The following is a 19,251-nucleotide window of genomic DNA, read 5'->3' on the forward strand; positions in this document are numbered from 1 at the left end:
TGATTACACAGTCTATGGTTAGCATCAGCTAATTAGCACAAAACACAAAGTAAAACTGAGTAGGCAATGTCTTTAGTTTTCGCAGATAACAAACAAAAGAAATGGACAAAGAAACTGAGCTTGATGCCGCTGAAGTTAAGAAATCTTCTACAATTGATCCTAACGGGATCTTAAACGTCAAGATTAATGGCAGTTCCTCTAGTTGATGTAGCAACATCTTTCCTAAGCCCACAAATGTCCATAAAATCGGTTTTGTCCTGTTTTCATGTCAAAAACACAATATTTTCCTTATTCTTAAAGACACACAGACCATTTTACATTCTTTTATTCCTTCAAATCTTGATTATTGCAACAGTCTTTTCATATCTTTAAGCCAAAAATATTTTGTTTGACCCCAAAACCACACTCAGTGGCAGTCGCCAGCTAAGCTTTTAAGCAGATCGACAGGACGCATGATCACCTCCTGTTTCAGCTTAGTCACAATTGGCTTCCAATATGTTTTGAAATTGACTTTATGATCTGGCTGATTACGTTTAGAGTTCTAATGGCTTTTCACTCATATAAATATATGGCTCAGTATTTTATCAGTAGTTTGAGATCTGATTCAAATACCTCTACCCCAGGCCAGCATGTTTTATTTTCACCAAAAACTACCCAATAGATTTCCATGAAACTTGATTGAAGGATGGGACATAGGCCGAGAGAGAATGCATTACATTTTGGGGCAGATCCAAACAAAAGTTTTTCTTTCTTTGAGCTGGTGACATTTTAACCTTTTTCCCAGGGAATAAGAGGAAGATGAGTGTGTGCAGTTTGGTGGGACCTGAATTTTAAGGGACCACTTGGTCTTGGCAGATGTATGTGTTCTTGAGAGCTATACTAGTATTGATATTTACCCTTCATGAAATGATAAACGTGCCTGACCTCGTTGATGAAAAATTGTAGAATATAAACCCTCTCGATGAGGTGATACACTAATAATCTGTCATGAGTTACCTTATTTAAATGTAAATATAATTCTTACTGCTCCACACTTTGTACACAAAAAGATGTGCAGATCCAAAATAACCTTCTAAAAAGTGAAAAATGAAAATTGCAGATGCATGTCCCCTGTCTCTGTTCTCTTCTCACCTGCCCTGATCAGACCCAACAGTATACAGAGACTCATAGATATGTACTGTGTATGTTAGTTCAACTTAAAAAATTATCTCAGTAGCACAAAACTACTTTATTTTGCCTTCGCCAAGTACTTTGTTTTCATCTGCGTTTGTTTGTTAGCAGCATATGAAAAAAACAGTGATTTCCATGAAGTTTTGAGGAGGGATCTTCATGTACAAGGTCGGGCATATTTAAGGGACTGATATCTCTGAGTGTGTGCAATTTAGCTAATGCAAATAATGATTTAATTTAAACGTGGTTTCATAAGGGGACTGTTGGGGCTTGACCGAGGTATGCACTTCACTGAGTGTTGTATTTACTGCTGAATAGACTGTAGAACATTAATGTATTTATTCAGTTCTACTGAGCAGAGTAATATTGTGGTTTCGAGGTAAAAAGGATGAATCCTGCAGAGGCATACAAATAAAACAAACACAGAGGGAACATGAATCATAGTCACTCACAGAAGACGAACATTGAAAGATGTGCTTTATCATGCAAGTCATATTTATTTTAAATTGTCAAGGTGATATAAACAAGAGACAGCAGAGATGAAGGCCTTCCAAAAGAACACAAACTGGTATAAACAGAGGGAAGGTTGTTCTCGCCAACGGATTAAATGTATCACAGATCTTCAGGACTAAAAGGAAAACAAGTATATTCACCATTGTCTATAAGTAACATAGAAATAAATGAGAGGAATAAAATAACTATTCAAATAAATACTCTATACTCAAAAGACACTAAATAAAACATCTGGAAATAACAATACAAAATATTTATTGACAGCATTAGTCAAATGGGGCATTTTCATTACGCTGGTCTATTTACAGAGAAGCGGATGGCTGTGTGGTCGTGTGTGCATGTTCACATGCAAGTCCGTCGGTTTACGTGTGTGTGTGGTCTCATTCCACCGAGCAGAAATTATCCAGACTGTTCTCTCGGGTCTTGGGGAGCTCATTGTGTTCCAGTAGTCGGTACTGGAAGGAAACTCGATTGATGTAGTTCCCACTGGACACCAGCCTCAACACTGAGTTATCACAACCAATCTTCATCTGGGCTGAGGGCCAAAGAGAAAAACAGATATTTTACAAAGGAACACACACAGAACATTTTGTTCTGTAGCCAGACCTGCTTAGCCTCAATATCAGGTGTGTATAAAGTAAAGGACGAACCTTTTTCATCTATTTTTAATTCATTTTGTTTCGATAATCTTTAAAGAAAAAATTTACAGTATAGCATATTGCAATTGCAAGTGCTCATTCATTCGAAGATAATAAATGATTCTTTCATGGGCATAGTGTACAATCACTCACATAAATATAGATGGACATTTATTAGTGTTTACTTTTGTAACTTTAAAATCAGGTTGTTAAATATATTTTGTATGTATGGTGATTTATATATATGAATGTATAACAATTTGGTGCTCTACCAATAAAACTGTACTGAAATTTATTTTATTAATTCACCATTAAGGATCTTCCCATTAATTTTAAATACTGATCTCCTGCATAATCTCTACATAATTGGAAAATATGCTGTATGCAATATATTCTGAGCTGGGTCTTTCAGTTGCAACACTTCTGATTATAAAAAGTGTTTCGTAATTTGTGCAGCTACAATTCAGTTCAAATATTTTTTTCAGTAAACATGGTGCAATGTGTTTCAAACATTACATATTAAAAATAGTTGTAGGGCAAAGCAAGAAGTCGGTTTTACAATTTAAAACCTTCTGAAGGAAACCTGTAATTATAAAAAAACCCACTGGAGGCAAACTGGAGCGTCTGAGACTCACCGAGCCCATTGAGGGAGAAACAGAGGTCAGCTACAGGGAACATCTTGGAGGTGTCCACCCCATTCCCTCCCAGCAGCTCCACATAGTCACCTGACCCTGAACAGCCCGACCACACCTGCCTCTGTACAACACAAACAACAGTGTCTTCAGTTGCTGAAGTGAAGGTAACGCAACTCATCATTTACTTACTATATTACAACAAACGCATTTTCTTGTATCTTGTCTCTTGTCTGCCACAAGATTGCAAAAGTAACAAGCAAACTGTGAATGGAGATCGTCAGGTCTCACTGTGTGGTTAGAAATATAACCAGCATTGCATAAGCCAGTCCCCTGCCCATAGCACAGCCTGGAGAATGCTCTGGCTGCAAATATTATGATCCTGCTAGAGTGGAAAAAATGATTCGGCTTGTTAGTGTTTCTTTAAACCAATCACGGTTGTCTTGGATGGCTCTGAGCCCAGTATATAATGACCCAGTGAAATAGAGTTGAGGGGAACTCTCTGTGAAACATTTGCGCTCTGGGAGACGATCACTGTCACTAAAAGAATATTTACCCTCAGAATTCAGTCCTATCTCCTTAAATTAAAAGTATTCTCCTTGTTCATTACTTACTTTTGACAGATTACATGATCACAAGCAGCTGTATTCGCTTAATACAAAACATCTTTGAAAATGTACTACTTGACGGAACACTTACAACTTTCCTCTACATGTGAAAAGGATGTTGTGTTTGGCCGAGTAAATGCAGAACTGACAGTTAATCATAATGCCAGAAGTCTGGCAGCCAAATGTCGGACCAGCTGCTAACATCTTCAGGAGCCTTTTCATTCTACTGCCTGTTAACAACATGATTTACACAGTTTCTGTCTTCCTCTGAGCTCTGGGATTCTGGTTGTGTTTTCCTGAAAGTATGTGTTACACTTCTATACTTTTATTGTTTATATGATTCTGTATATCTGTTACATCACATGTTGGCAGATAAAAAAAAAAAAAAGTTCCATGAGTTATAGTGGTTTTAGTTGGAGCTGCAATAGCAGATATTGTGGCTGTAATCGAGACTGTAAAAGGATTTAATATCCTCTGTAGCTTTTTATATTCTGGTTTGGCCATTATACATCAGAAACTGGCCAACATCTTTATTGAATGTTCAATATAAAGGGTTAATACACTCAATTGTGAATGTTTGATGCTAAGTTTTGCAGTAGATTATTGAAGCTCCTACACCCCTGTCCCACACAGCCTAATAATAATAATAATAATACCAATTTTTTTATTGCCTTGATCAGAAATTCTACCACAACATTTTAATATTTTACTAGTTTCAGCAGAATACCAGTGAGCAAACTTTTTGCCATACAGAACATTGATTTTGGACGACCCTCCGGAACCTTGGATTTTTCTCAGTGATAATATTTTCCAAAGATTCACTGCCAAGGTTTTTTAGTTCACTTTTGTTATGACATCCACATGTGGCCAATTGAATATGGATAAGGTCAGGGAACATGAAACTACAATAGGTTAAAGGAAAAGTCTTTTTGCTCATTCACTTTCATGGAAAGAGTAGAATAGGATGAGAGACACGACTCTCATATCTGAACATGAACATTAAACATGTACTGTAATGCTGGAGCTGGAAACAAGTTAGCTTAGCATTAAGACTGGAAACTAGAGGTAGTAACTCTTAAACTTTTAAAGTTCAAGTTCAATTTAAACAAGATTTGATTGAACAACAACATGTTGATTAGATGTTTGTGTGTTGCTAGTTTGATTATTTTTTAAAAATTTATGAATAGGTTAACCTACAAATCTCACAGTGATAAAATATTTAAATATCAACTGTACTTTCATGAAAACCATTAGGAAAAATGTATAGATTCTAAAATCTTTAAATCATAAACTGAGTGAATACATGACGCTAACTTCACAGAAACCTAAAACTATTTGTTGTAGCTTCTGAACCCTTGATGATATGATGAAGATGTTCCAGATGATCACACTGAGCACCAGACTGAAGTGGACTGCCAAACAATTGGGATGTACGGACACAGAGGTCTGTGACCGGGTTATTATAGAACCAATGTTTCCCCTCTGATTTATTGCTGGAAGATTTGCTCAAGCTAAGGAAAATGAGATTAATTTTTAATGGTAATGTGGCTGCTTCATTGACAAACCACAGATAAATCATTTTCCAATATCAGTGGCTTTACTGAGAACATCACTATCTGATAACAATGGTCTGCTGTGACAGTGGCAGCACAACAGTTAAACCACAGACCACAGACTCTTTCAAGTAGTATGAAAGGCCTTCTGTCTTCTGAGCATCCTAAATGTAATTAATTAAAGAAGGATTCCACAAGAGGACTAAAAGAGGACAGTGAGTTTATTTTCCAAGAAAAACAAGGATGGTTGTCTGTTCATCTGTCTCTCTGTCTGTCTGTCTGTCTCCCTGTCTGTCTGTCCATCCGTTCTTCTCACCTGTCTCACCTGCGGGCTGAGCTCATTGCTTTTGGCCTGCCCCAGGCCGATTTCTGTCAGTCGGATCTCCACGGGGTAGATGATGGAGAAGCTGCAGTTCCTGCGTTGGTGTGGCATCACCATGGTGAAGCTTCCCTCTGGACTCTGAGACATGATGTTGCAGGCTTTACACACACACACACACACACACACACACACACACACACACACACACACACACACACACACACACACACACACACACACACAAGCAGAGGTTTCAAATGAACAGTTCCCCATCACTAGAGAAACTCATTATTGACACCTCATGTCACAAATTGGATATAATCAAGGCTGACTGCAGGGAGGGGACACAATTAGGGACGAGCATGGAAATCCAATCGCTGTTCTGATGACAAAGATGAGAAAATAATGAAATTTGAATAGATAACAGTATGGTAGACTAGACAGGCACCAACAGGAGTCGGAACACTTTACTCCTGCCGGCCTGTTGTTCATTTAGAGACGTGTTCATGGTAAATGAGCCTTGGCTATCAGCGCTGAGAGGAGAATGTTGGAACAGATATCACGGAGCACTATCTGTTTGGCAAGAGCAACGTGTGAATGACGCTCGACTGTTGTGCAAGTGTATTGCGTTTCCATTTTTATGATGGTATCCCATTATTTACAAAGGAACAGAAGAAATAAAGTAAATAAAATCTGGTTTAAATAAAGGCCCCTCATCACTACAGCATTACAGCAATTTCAAAACAAACTGTCCCACAGGGAGCATAAACCTTAAGCGACTCATTATTGGCTAAGCGGGGTCTACAAAAGTTCAGAGACAGAATTTATGATATATATATATATATATATATATATATATCACATAACTGGACACACACACATAAAAACTCTGTTTTACGGCCAGTCTTTTTCAATTGGAGTGACATAGCACTGCTTGCTGTGAGATAAAATAAAGGGACAATACTGTGGATAGATGCAGTTATTAGAGGGTCAAGATATGAATAAAGCCAAAAATACCTCACGCTGCTCTGCTACAGATAATCCAGTCAACCCTCCCTCTCTGTGTGTCAGTGCTCTTTCTCAGTCCGTCTGTGCCTCGCAGCCAGATTGTGATTGTTATGTTATGTTGCCTGACACAGTGTTAACGCTGTGTTTGTCAAGCAGCTGGAAAACAGGTGCACCCCTCTCATTCAATCTCTTCCTGTTGCTCTCGGCCTTGATTAATGCTCAACCAGGCGCAAATGTCCAGGAAGAACACACATGCATGCACAAAAGTGAGTAGCACCGGTCCATCCCTCCACCTCAAAGCACAAGCAACGCAAATCTGATTTGGATGCATGTCCTTGGTGCTTGTTTATACTTTTTTATCATCATTTTTTGTGCAATTTCTCTTTCAGGGAATTGGTATCTGTTTTCTTTCCTCTGAAAGTTTCACACCATAAATTGGTCTCATATGTGTGCGGCAAGACTCACGAAAGGGGTTGTGCAGCTTTTTCACAGCGAGGGTGAAGCCGCTGTCGGCGCTTTGGATGCGGAAAAAGATCATGGCGACGTTCTGAGAGGAGCGGCTGGAGCCTCCTGATGACGGAGAGGAGCAGTAGTCTGTGTAGCGCTGGTGCATGGGGAGCTGGTGGTCCTGACTGCTGGGGAACTTCTCTCCCTTCAGGACCCAGCCGTCGAACATCTGGGGGAGGAAATGTTTTTGTGATCACTGGCGATTCTACGGACAACATTGGTTTAGAGGTGAAAATATGAAGTTTAGGTGTATATCTGTGTTTACCTGGACCTTGAGAAAAGACCTTGAATCAAGACGGATTTAAACAACTTGGAAAAATTGCCTTTTTTTAAATTTTTAGTTTCTGTTTACAACAAGTAGTGCGTGAACATGGGAGCAGATATATATTTCATGGTAGATAAATAAATGGTTTCCTATCAAATACAGGAAAAAATATACTATAAAAGGTATTTTGTATCCATTTCTCAGTTTACCAACATGCCAGCCTCTGAAACCAATTTTATTTTAAGTTTGATTCAAGCATCCGCTGATGTTTAAAGATTGTGAAATTATTTTCATTTTTTCATTAAGTGGGGCTTTTCTACGGCTGTCAGTCTAATTGAATTCAAAATCACCTCACAGATGCTGGATCGTGAATCTTATTTCCCATTATCCAGTAAAAATTGTTGTTCTATAAATATTGAGTTAATCGTGTTGGAAGAAATAAGCATGTCATTAAGAAGTGGTGTGGTGTTGAGTGTTTGTGTGAGCGACCATGAGAGAGCATCTTTGACTTGATGCTGATGTGTGCAGCTGCTGTCGATAACCAGATGCACAAACACCTCGGTCCAGCCTCCAGAACTCTGTTTTTTCTCCCTGTTATGCTTTTTAACCAGGCTGGCCCACACTGAACCTGCAGGCTTGGCTTCAGAACCAAAGCCTCCTCTTCCCACACTTGCTCTGAGTAATGTGACCAATGCACAGAAGATCCGGTGTGGTGTTTGGCCCCCTAACGCTGCCGTTACCCTGTTTGGCACCATTTCAATTGAGATGAAAAAGAATTCAATTGAAAAGCAATGAACTTCCTGTCTCCCTCTTTTCGTGAGGGCTGAGGATGTGTGGGTGCTGTTTTTCTTTTGGGTGAGTGGGGCCAACCTTGATGAAATCTCCAGCGCTGCAGTCGATATTGATGTCAAACAGCTCAAGGCTGATGACCTCACTGGGCTCGGCGATGATGAAAGCTGCACAGGCCAGCTGTGGCCGAGATGCCACAAAGGAGAAGTAACCATCTGTGGCCAGCATGTCCAAGCATCCTTTAAACAGACAAACATATACAGAGACAACCGTCATTGGTTCATCATAACAGAGGAAGGGGATTCAACTCTCCCATCTTTAGATCTCGAGAAAACCTCTTATTTAGTTTGATCTTTGAAAAATCATGTGGGGAAAGTGTGATGGTAATCACCTTTTAGGTCAAACACAACAGAGTGTTCAGTGTTCTAAAGACACAAGTGTTGACCGGAGAGGTTTTCTTTGAACATTTGAAAGAGCTGATTTAGCTGTGTGGAGTTTGACAGACATGGACTCAAACAAAAGTCTTAACACTGACGTCTTCATTGATCATATTCTCTGTTTGGCCACTGCAGGTACTAGTTACTGCACATATTAAATACACATATGCACATACACTACTACACGTGCAGGCTACACACTGTAAAGATGTAGATGATTGCTTGATTGATTAAGTGATTGATTGATTAATTGACTCTATATGGACCATAAACACAGAGAACGTCCCTGCACTCAACGTTTTCTTTACATGCTGTTTGCCAAGTGAATAATCAGTGTTAAGCATTATTTGACTATTGAGCTTTATTTCCAGCAGCACTTACTGAGAGGTCGACGGAAAATAAAATCCTCTGAATCTCTTTTCTGGTCCAAACTGAGCAGAGAATATAACCCATCTGAAGCCTCCATATCCTGGAACGCACATCACAAAGAGAGACAAGTTCTTTACTTTTACAAATTCCCCCCTGCGGGACTTCTGCACTTATTCCACCACCGTGCATTGGTTAAAGTACATGTATATATCGGTATGAGCGGGGTCTTACCTCTATGTGTCGGCTGAGCCCCAGCCTGGAGGAGAGGGAGATGAGGAAGAGGAGCAGTGGTGCGCGCACATCCAGCGACATGGTGAAGTGCGTCTCTCGCTGAAAATGTTTTTCCTGGAGGAGATGGGGGGGAATGACGGCGCTGGCTGTGAGGTAGCAGCTTTTATAGCCGCTCAGACAGACAGGCAGGCGGGCAGGCAGGCCCACATCAGAGGGTCACCGAGGAACACAGAGCCGGGGGGGGGGGGACTCACTGGGATCCGGATGAACAGCAATTCGTTCAGAGGAGCCATATTAGGGCATTGGAAAATGCGCGGCTGAGTGGGAACAAGGAGCTGCGTCTAAAATCGAATTAAAGGTCCTGATTTATTCCTTTCAAAGTACTTCATGTGTGTTATGTATTTGGTGATAACATTACAGAGGCTTTTTGTTATTAAAAATGATGCTAGCTTTACAAATACTGGACTAAATGTTAAAGCACATGTGAACAAACATTTCCAAGCCTCAGTGCCATAATTCAAAAAGGGCTTTTGAACATTGGTTTGGATTAAAATCAACATCAGAGGCTTGTATCTTCCCTGATGAATAAACACATTGTACTGAGACCTTAACTCACATCCAGGCACATGTTTTGAATGGAAATCATGGAATTGCGCAAGTTAAAACCTCCTTTTCAATGTGCCAATGACTTGGAATCAGTGTCCATCAGCAGGCCCTCATAGGACTGATGCAGTCCAGTAACAAACTGAGGGAGTGGGATCATGGGGCAGTAGTGGCCTGAAGCTTCTACGGAATCTGCAGCGAGGTACAAACCTGTAAATATTTTCCTCAGGGTGCTGAATGGAAAGGACATTTATTTCCCAACATTAACAACCCCTCTGTTATGAATGTTGTTTCTTGGAGACGGGGGTTGTTTGTAGATTCACAACCTGCCTCCACTGATACACATGTTCATAATTTTACCACTTATCTGTATTTACTCTCTTCCTGCTCCCCGCCGGGTCTCTGGGGTCAGCAATCTGTGACCTATCAATACCGTGCACTTTATTTGTTTGAATGCCAACTTCTGGTTCAGCGTGCTGGTTAATGTCCAAAATAGAAGAGACATCCAGGGAATATTGGGTTTAATCACTTCTCCATTAACAGAGGAAGCATGGGAAGGTTTATGTGATTCTTCACAGAGTAGAGAGCAGAGAAACTGATACTGTGAAAAAAACCATTTATATCATGTAATCAGTTGGTTGGTAAAACTTATTTTGTTCAAGTCAAAGCCATTCTTTGACATTTGATGAATATATTGTCACCTCCACTATAAGGAGGTTCTGTTCTCACTCCTTTCTACTTGTTTGTTTGCTTGTCCTGATCGGCTCTACATGAAAGTTGTTGGAAGAATGGGAAATGGGACAAGAAAGAAAGAAGAATTGTGGATCCAGACGAAGGGGCTGATCCAGGAGTATTTATTTTACTTTCTTTAACATTGTGAGAAGTTTTTGACATTTTCACTGATTTTCAAGGGAACAATTCATGGATATTGATGAAAAAAGGCAATCGACAGGACTGATATCTGTGAATGTATACAGTTTGGTGCAGCATGATTGATGCCATTCTAGTTTGTATTGTTTTGACAGGAAAAGGTTACAGGCTAGAGGTACCATGACTTACTGCTGCTGTGGCAGAACATAGAGTTTGCCAGAGACTGTTCATTGAGTGTGTGGTTGTGTTGTCCCTTGTGTCTGTTGAAAGGAGGTTGTGTATTCCCTCCTGTCCGCTTGTTGTTGCTTTGTTTGAACGTTTGCTTGTGTCTAAGCAAGATTACACAGAAGGACGCTTCAGGGAAGGATTCTGTATGCGTCAGAGAAAAAGTTACAAGTTGGTGCAGAATCAGATGAGAGGGTGTTTTTCAACATTTATACAGTTTTTCCGAAGAATAATTTGTGGATCTTGATTTGAAAAATTGATGGCTATTTATGTGTGGAATTTGGTGCAGCTTGATTGAAAATGAATGGGACCGTTGGGCCTTAAATTCACTGAGTGTCATTCTAGTTCAAAATGTGGCCACAACCCAGGTGATTTTCTGCTGCTGAGACCAGACAGACAAAGCATTGAAAGATTCATCTGTGCAGCAAAGCATAAACGACTTCTTTAATGCAACACAAACTGTGGAGAGACACGTCTTGCACACCACAAAGGACAAAAATGAATGTAGGTATTGGAAAGAGGCAGAGACAGAGACAAAGACAGGGGCTGTGATGTAATTTGGTTTCGAGGGAGGGAGCAAATTCATTTAGATGAGAATAATTGTGGGTGTCCACGCTGCCATTGTGAAAGGTCAAACTGAGATGTGGCTGTGTGTAAGAGATGATCATCATCCTGTCAGCGTTCACACACACTCCTGTTAGAGCAGCCCACACGCTCACTCAGTCATCTGAAAAGAAGACAAGAGACTGCGTGAAACTCTGCCCTGCAATTATCCCAAGCTAATGATAGCTGACATTCTCTCGTACTGATGAAGGGCTGCGGTGCCATATACAAGCAAGCAACCCAGAAAAACAACAACAACAGCAAAACAATAGTGAACATAATGAGTCACATTTAGTCTCAGTCTGTTGTCTACAGTGCTGATGACCTATTCGAGGTGTATTACTTTCATTTAAAAGCCAGTGATCAGTGATAATAACGTCTGAACCTATTAGCTGAGGTCTCGCCACTGGAGTGTGGTCTGCTAATGTGAATGACAGCAGAGGGAAAGGAAAATGTTAGCAAAATGCTACGTGGTGTGTGGGCATGTGTGTTTCATGCTGCAGCATGCGCTACAAGTGCTTGTCCCTCGGGGATGTCACACGAGTGCTGTGATGTGTGTGATGTGGTGCTGTGATACATACTGTGATTGTTCTAATCCAATTTATTAAACGAACGGATAGATTTTAATGAACAAGTAGCCACACAGTCTCATTACACAGCTGTAAACCATGAGCAGATATATCAATTCACATCATGCTGTTCACAGATTTCATCTTCTAATCTGATGCGATCAGATCTAGCTCTGCTCTAACCCTCTTCACCTAACACCAACCACAGAGCCTCACCCTTTCACAGAATGAGTGAATTCATATTAACAGCATTAATTCCCTGTGCCACTGTGTCACAGTGGAACAGCGACTTGAAGATCAATGGTTCGATTCCTGACCCCAGTCTGTGTATTAAAGTGTCCAAGACACAGAACCCTAAATTGCCCTTGGCAGTTGTTCCATTAGAGTGTGAATGTGTGATAGAAAGTTGCAGTGTGTGTTAATGATGTATGAATGTGTGAATGGAACGTCTTGTATAAATATAATAATAATAATAATAATAGTAGTAATGATGTGTGAATGGGACTTGTAGTGTAAAAGACTAGGAAAGTGAATGCAGTCTTATAATTGCAATACTACTATAATAATAATAAAAATAATAATTGTTATCATTATTATTTCAAGTCAATAATGATAATAACCATTAATCAGGCACAATTTTAAAACAAAAATTACACGAAAATTACACGTGATTTTCATATAATTTTTTCATATATGTTTTTTTATTTCCCAACATGAAATTTAGATTCAACTAATGAATTGATAAATCTCTCTGTCCCCATTGGTAAAATAAATCCTGGTGAAAGTGTCAACAAAAGACTACAACACCATCTGGTGGTGAATGTAGGAACAGGTTAAAATCTCTTTGAGGTTCACTACCTTGAAAGTAAGTGTAAATAAGATTCAAAAACCATACGTACAATTTTTACACAGACATTTCTTTTCATCAGAATTGTCTTAGAGACAGAGGGAGTGCAGATAATTCAGAGGAGTGTATTTTGGGGTTTCCTGTGCTTCTGTGCTCAAGGCCTCAGCTGGCCAGATGTGACAGGCACCTCTGCATGGGGCCAAAATTAAATCACAATGATTGTTGACTCCAGACATCAGAGTCTTAACCCTGTTTTGTATCCCAGCATGCAGCTCCTTCTGCACACCTGCTCCCGGACAAAGAAGGAACACGTAACTGGAGTATTTTTGGTTTGTTGTTGACTCCCTCACACACACATGCACATTCACAAATGCACACACACACTCAGTCCTTGTGTGGATCTGTCTGTCAGCGCAGCGGTCCAGCCCAGCTCTCCTTGCTGCCTGACTGACCCATTCATCTCCTGCGGGGGCCGTAATGAGCCGACCCTCCCTGTTTGGACCGACCTGACAGAGAGAGATTGCTCTAAAGCCTCCATGGATTTTCCTGGTTGATCCCCTCCTCCCCGGCCCACTCCCATGAAAATGGTTAATTCCAAGTATATTAATGAGGAGCGATGGATAACACACTCTTCTTTTAATTACCTTCCAACAGGGGAGGTCGGTGACTCCCATCTGATGGAGGCCTGTTTGTTTGATTAGTTTTACCACAGTAAGAGACTTTTATCTCATCCTGTGGTAAAAATGTAAGCATAAGGAATGATTCATGGGTCAGTCATAGAGACACTGCATGTTAAGGTAAGAAAAACCAGGATGTGCTACATAAAATAAGATATTGGACATGCTTTGATTCTATTAATCTTAAAGAAAATACTGATGTTGCTCTAATTCTATGTTAGTGATGCTGAGATATTGTTCTTACAGGAAGAGCCGGTGGCACAAATGTGTCATATGTCAATATATAATAAACACATCTACATATTGTGCAGCGATGATTGACGGTGCATGTGGAAGAGGAGAATAATTCCACATAATAGTATAATTACAGAGTGCACTGTGGAGTAATTGTTCCAGAGTAACAAGGGACCTCTTTACCCGAGGAAACACAATCAGACAGAGAGACACAACCAGAGAGCAGCAGAGAGGCCTAGAATTTAACAGAAGGAAATAGTTTCACCATAGTGAAAGAAACGTTATAGTACATTCATATCTATATGCTCTTTGTTTAATCGATCCAACAAAAGTCTAACATGATGTTGATTGTTGTAGCTTTTCTCACTCAAGCCTGATCCATAACGCTGATTAATGTGACCTTGGTTACTGAAAGCTCTGTTGATATGTTCTCTCGCACAATCCCTTGTTCCTACAAACAAAAAATTCATATCAGAGTTATGTTTTTAAGTCAGAGGAAAAGGAAATGAGAGATGATTTCAATGAGGACATTTAAAAAAAAAATTCAAAAGAAAAAAACAATCCTGGACAAGACTTTCTGATTCGGATCCACACCAAAACCGGATGAGTTCTTTCCTGACCCATATCACACCCTAACACCAAGTGTCTAGTAGTTTTTGTGTAATCGTGCTTAAAAACAAACAAACCGCCTTGCCAGAGGTAACAAACCTGCTTCATATTAAACCACTCGGGTCTGTTCTGTCTCAAGAGGCTCCTGTATCTCAGACAAAGTTCTTCCAGCTGATGAAAGAAATCTTCCAGTTGCAGATCTCTGCCTGAAACTTAAACCAACAAATGCTTTAAAAACAGCCGAGCAGCAACTCTCTTTGCATGTGGAGGCTCCTGCATGGTGCTTCTATCCAAGTGAGTCAGTGTCAGTCGTCTTCTGAGTCATCTCTTGATCTGTGTGGATTGTACCATTGTAGCCCCACCAGGTTTAACTCACGCCTCAGGTTGTGATGCTGGACGACTCAGGAGGCCACTGAGCTGTCAGTACATGGTAAGATCAAATGGCTCCTCTAGTCAGAGACACCACAAAAGCCAATGATACGACTAATACAAAGCATTTCCCAGCACTTTGAATCATCTCCTCAAACATTAACTCAATCAGTGGCAACCGGGTTCCAAATCCACATCAGTATAGAGAAAAACTGGGCGGCAAAGGCTACGGCTCAGGATGAAGAGATACTGAACCCCTCTGCCATTTCACTATGAGTCATTTATCGTGTGCATCCAATCCAGATCCAGGAGATGAACTCTCTTCCTCAAACATACAGGCTGAAGTTCTGTGGCTGAACTTCTCTGTACCTCTGAAGCGTGTGTGCTCAGGGCAGGTGGGTGGGCCTTTGACACTCAGCAAATGTGTTCCTTCATCATCCGGCCTCCACTGTGGTCTGGCCAGTCTTTTCCAGCCTAGTAAACATTGATTAGTCTACGTAATCAATGCACTCAATGACAATGATTCAGTGCACTGCATAAATGTATCGACTGCAATCAGCCGCAAACAGCCGCCGCCTTTTCCATGCATTTTTCTGTGTTTTATTAGCAATGTTTTTGATGGAACAATAATTGTACGACTCTGTGCAGCATCAACAGACATATTTCATTAAGTGATACCAAGATGAGATAAAATCAATTGACCATCTGTCTAGATTCTTATTAAATAAATAAATAATTGAATGAAAGAATAAAACACTTTTTTTTCTTTTTTTGCACAGCACCGTGCTCGTCTCAGTAGCAACCAGGAGGTGGCAATGTTTAGCTGCTGTTGGCTTTAGAGCACAGGCAGCTCTTGGTAGCTTTCCTATTATAAAGTGTTGAACACTAAATTGTATTTTGAGTCAGTGAAATTATTAGATATGATAAGAAATCAGTTTTCCTGTTCTTAAAATTCAGTTAGTATCGGGGGATTCAACACAGAGCAACTGTTGGATATTATAACACAAAAAACTCCACCTGCGTTCAGGTTCAGCATGTGACAGGAAATCTGACCTGTCAGTGTGGATGAGGAGAGTTTTGGGGGAATACCACAACACACTGATCTGCTTCTGCAGTTTCAACGACATGTGCCGATATATATCATCTTTTACTGAACAGCTGAATTCAAGGAAGAAAGGAGCAGTAGGAAAAACCCCAACGTGAAACGTGTAACTTTTCTATTCCTGGTCTCTGTGGCCATGCATGACCAGGTCACGTAATGAATGTTGATAAAGTAGAAAAGCTGGTTTAATCAGGACGGATCACTGTGCAGAGGTGGAGAATGTCAGAGAGAGCAGGCACAGCTGCTTAGTGAGAAATCCAATATTGACTGTCGGGATAGATGTCCTGCATATTCTCTCATCTGTCCCAGGGGCCGTGGTATTATGCCTCTCACGTTAACACTCCTAATTGGATTAAAAATGGCTTGTTATTGGGAGAAAAATGACTGAGAAAACTATCATGATTATTGCCTCTCAACAATGTTGGCTCCCAGAGCTGAAGAGCTGAAATAATTGTCATGGCTTTGGAAAATGTCAGAATCGGGCAATGGAGTGAAACAAACCGTTGCTTTGATTGATTGTGTTTTAAGATGAAAACAATGGGAGTAAATATGCATTCAGCAAGAAATGTAACATCAAAGTCTTGCAGTTGTGGCATTTATCTGCAACTTTCTACAGTTTTATACTTATACCTGTGTGTGTGTGTGTGTGTGTGTGTGTGTGTGTGTGTGTGTGTGTGTGTGTGAGTGAGACATGTACTGTTTGCATGGATGTTAATACATGCGTGAACAGAAATGAAACAGACAAATCCATCAGACGTCCGATGGGTTTTGGTTTGTATACCGCCAGGAGCACCCATTAACAGAAAATAAATGCCTGACGCCACAAAGCTGACAGTGTCTCATTCATACTGACACCGGCTAAATTACACATAAAAGCACTGATAACATCATCATTAAATATTGATTTTAAGGATGGTTGAAACGAAAACAAATCCACACGTAGTCTGCAGATGAGGGAGTTTGGACGAGAGTCAAATCACACTGAGCAGGATGGAAAAAAGATGGACAGATTAGAAGCAGAAGGAGAGAAGCAGGGAGGGAGGAAGAAAGGGGGAGAGAGGGTGAAAAGTAGAGAGAGGTAAAGGGATTGGTGGGGGGGGGGGGGTAGAGAGAGATTTAAGGCTGAGGCTCAGAGCAGATGTTAGTGTTGATGATGATGGATGCAGGTTGTTGAGATGCAGAGTTGTTATCACGAGAGGCACTCGCAGCCTCCTCACAGCACACTTTCCCCCCAGATGTCTGCATGTGTGTGTGTGTACCTGCAAGTGTTTGTGTGTGTGTGTGAAATGAGAATGCCACACGCCATAACTATAGGTAAACATTCTTTATATGTCTTGATTTTCATAAAGTCGTGGATGGTGATTCTTCTCATTCTAAACTCAGATCAACTGCAGCTGATCACAACAGTAAAGAGAAGCAACGTGACACAGTGAAGCAGAGTTTAGAGACTGACTGGCACAAATGAGGCTGATAAACAACTATATTTTACACTATCATGCTCAATCGGTGAAAGGAAACTCCCTTTCAAGGCGCTAATTGGATTGATTTGAATATGTTTTCTCACAGAAGAGAGGTTACATTCTCTTACAATAAACCATGTATCACTGGGCAACCTCACATCCCTGCAATAATCCAAATCCACCAAAAATCACACACACATAGGCAGCAGGTGGTGTGTTAGTGTGTGTGTGAATGGGATATGTTGAGTGGTAACCTGCTCTATACACTCTAACCAGATAAAAGGTGCAGGACAGAAACATGTCGGTAATTGATTGCTAATTAGTTCCTTTGTTGTCGTCCATTGTGTCCTGACAGAGCTTTGCCCCCAGGCTGTCTATTCACACAGACTCTCAGGCCTCGCAACATGGAAACAAGCAGAGCAGGTCCACAGACAGACACACCAACAGGCATCAGAAGCTGCTGTACAGGAGATTTAACAGTGTGAATGGGGTTGTTCAGGAATTCTCTCACAGAAAAACATACATGCAAGTTGTCCTCAGTGATTCATGATCATGTGAAACATCTCCTCCCTTAAGTTGTCCAGCTGCAGGCCTCCACCCCTCCTCCTCAGCTGCTTTTAGCTTTACAGTATGAGAGCTGCTGCACCAGACTATGTGCCATTTCCACTGAGTCGCCATGCCCACATCTCTCTCCCTCTCTCATCAGTGCATGAGAAATTACCTAATGAGGAATGGGTCGCACATTTCCACAAACTCATTAACCCGCGAGCGAGTGAGACTAATTGCAGCGTTTGGGTAATGTGATTTCACATCTGTTACTGCAGCCCAGGACACAGTATAGTCAGCACAGGGCTGGATCTGGTGGGCTGAGCCACACACACACACACACACACACACACACACACACACACACACACACACACACACACACACACACACACACACAGAGGTAGATTCAGCAGAGCGACACACACACTGGGGCCTGACACAGGCTGCAGCACCAGCCTGGATGGGTGGAGCAGCAGTCAGTTCGGCTGCATGTGTGGTTATAACATTTGATCATCTGGTGAGAACTGTAGTGGTAAATATACATGAGACAATATGCAATGACCTCAAATCATAATGGAAACAGGCAATAGATTAAATGAAAGGTGGCTTTGTTTTGTCTTTTATCTCTGTCTCCCAAAAGATATTTTGAAATAACCAATTAATGGGTTTAACATCATTTACCTCTTTAATTCACAATGATATTGGCTTATTCTCTTTGACTGTAACTCTTCAGTGAGTGTAAACAACTTACAACTGTGCCTCAACGATAGATTTACCCAGGAAAATTATATTTTTCAACTGTTCAGCCTCCCTGGCGAGTTAATTATATTTTTTCCTCTATGTGAATTAATGGTGTGGCCTGGTCATTGAATGTAAATGTAATTACAGTGTGGTCCTGTGTTTTGTTCCTGTACGGCACACTTGACAGCTTGAGAAATAATGTAAAAATAGTTTCTTACTTAATGTTACAAAACTTTCATTTCATTTTGTTCACGCTAATCGGGTAGAGCAGACACATGGGTTTTCTCTCTCTCTCATACACAAACACACACACGTGAAAGCACATAGAGGAATAAATTAATTTTTCAGGGTCTTGACTTGGGTTGGTATTTTCAATAATTCAGTAAATAAACGCAAACAAATTTATGTTAATAAAAAAGGTGGGAACCAACTGTTTAATGTGGGAAAAAGTAATATACTTTTGTTAATTATGATTAATCCTTTGTTTAACCCTCCTGCATTGTTACCGAAAGTCCAATTAGAAGTTTACAGGCAGTGGGACTGCTTATGGTAATGCCATATCTCATCAATTACCATCCCGTGACCGTAAATTGGCCTCAGCGCTGACAACGAGATGAGGTTAACACGCTGATTAATTTGAGCTGCTGTGATTTCAGGCTCAAGTTGACACTTCTAATCTCTGACACAGACTGTGAGGTCCGCTCTCTCTCATCATGGAAGAAATTTGATTTACTTCACAGGGAACTGAACG

At 40.6% G+C, this 19,251-nt stretch overlaps 2 protein-coding genes across 3 annotated transcripts in view; both read right to left on the bottom strand.

Moving 5' to 3' along the window:
* Positions 1 to 1,644: 1,644 nt before the first annotated feature.
* On the bottom strand, positions 1,645 to 9,251 carry LOC109637030 (corticotropin-releasing factor-binding protein-like). 2 transcript variants are annotated; one of them, XM_020099131.2, is made up of 7 exons: positions 9,043 to 9,251; positions 8,824 to 8,911; positions 8,087 to 8,244; positions 6,910 to 7,120; positions 5,431 to 5,594; positions 2,957 to 3,077; positions 1,645 to 2,218 (listed from the first exon to the last, which is right to left on the bottom strand). In XM_020099131.2, exons 1-7 carry the CDS (start codon positions 9,121 to 9,123, stop codon positions 2,064 to 2,066), a joined length of 978 nt encoding a protein of 325 aa, XP_019954690.1. In that variant the 5' UTR covers positions 9,124 to 9,251; the 3' UTR covers positions 1,645 to 2,063. The 2 variants fall into 2 exon arrangements, with proteins under 2 accessions (XP_019954690.1, XP_019954691.1); XM_020099132.2 differs by having other exon boundaries at positions 5,440 to 5,594; positions 9,043 to 9,221.
* Positions 9,252 to 11,305: 2,054 nt separating this feature from the next.
* The window catches only part of LOC109637029 (homeobox protein orthopedia B-like), a 68,146-nt gene continuing 60,200 nt past the window's right edge, over positions 11,306 to 19,251 (bottom strand). Inside the window, exon 3 of the transcript XR_011240866.1 lies at positions 11,306 to 11,467. The gene's annotated coding sequence lies outside the window, so the exon portion shown is untranslated. The remainder of the gene's footprint in view (positions 11,468 to 19,251) is intronic.

The sequence above is a fragment of the Paralichthys olivaceus genome, chromosome 4 (assembly GCF_024713975.1).
Source record: "Paralichthys olivaceus isolate ysfri-2021 chromosome 4, ASM2471397v2, whole genome shotgun sequence".
In the NCBI taxonomy this organism is placed as follows: domain Eukaryota; kingdom Metazoa; phylum Chordata; class Actinopteri; order Pleuronectiformes; family Paralichthyidae; genus Paralichthys; species Paralichthys olivaceus.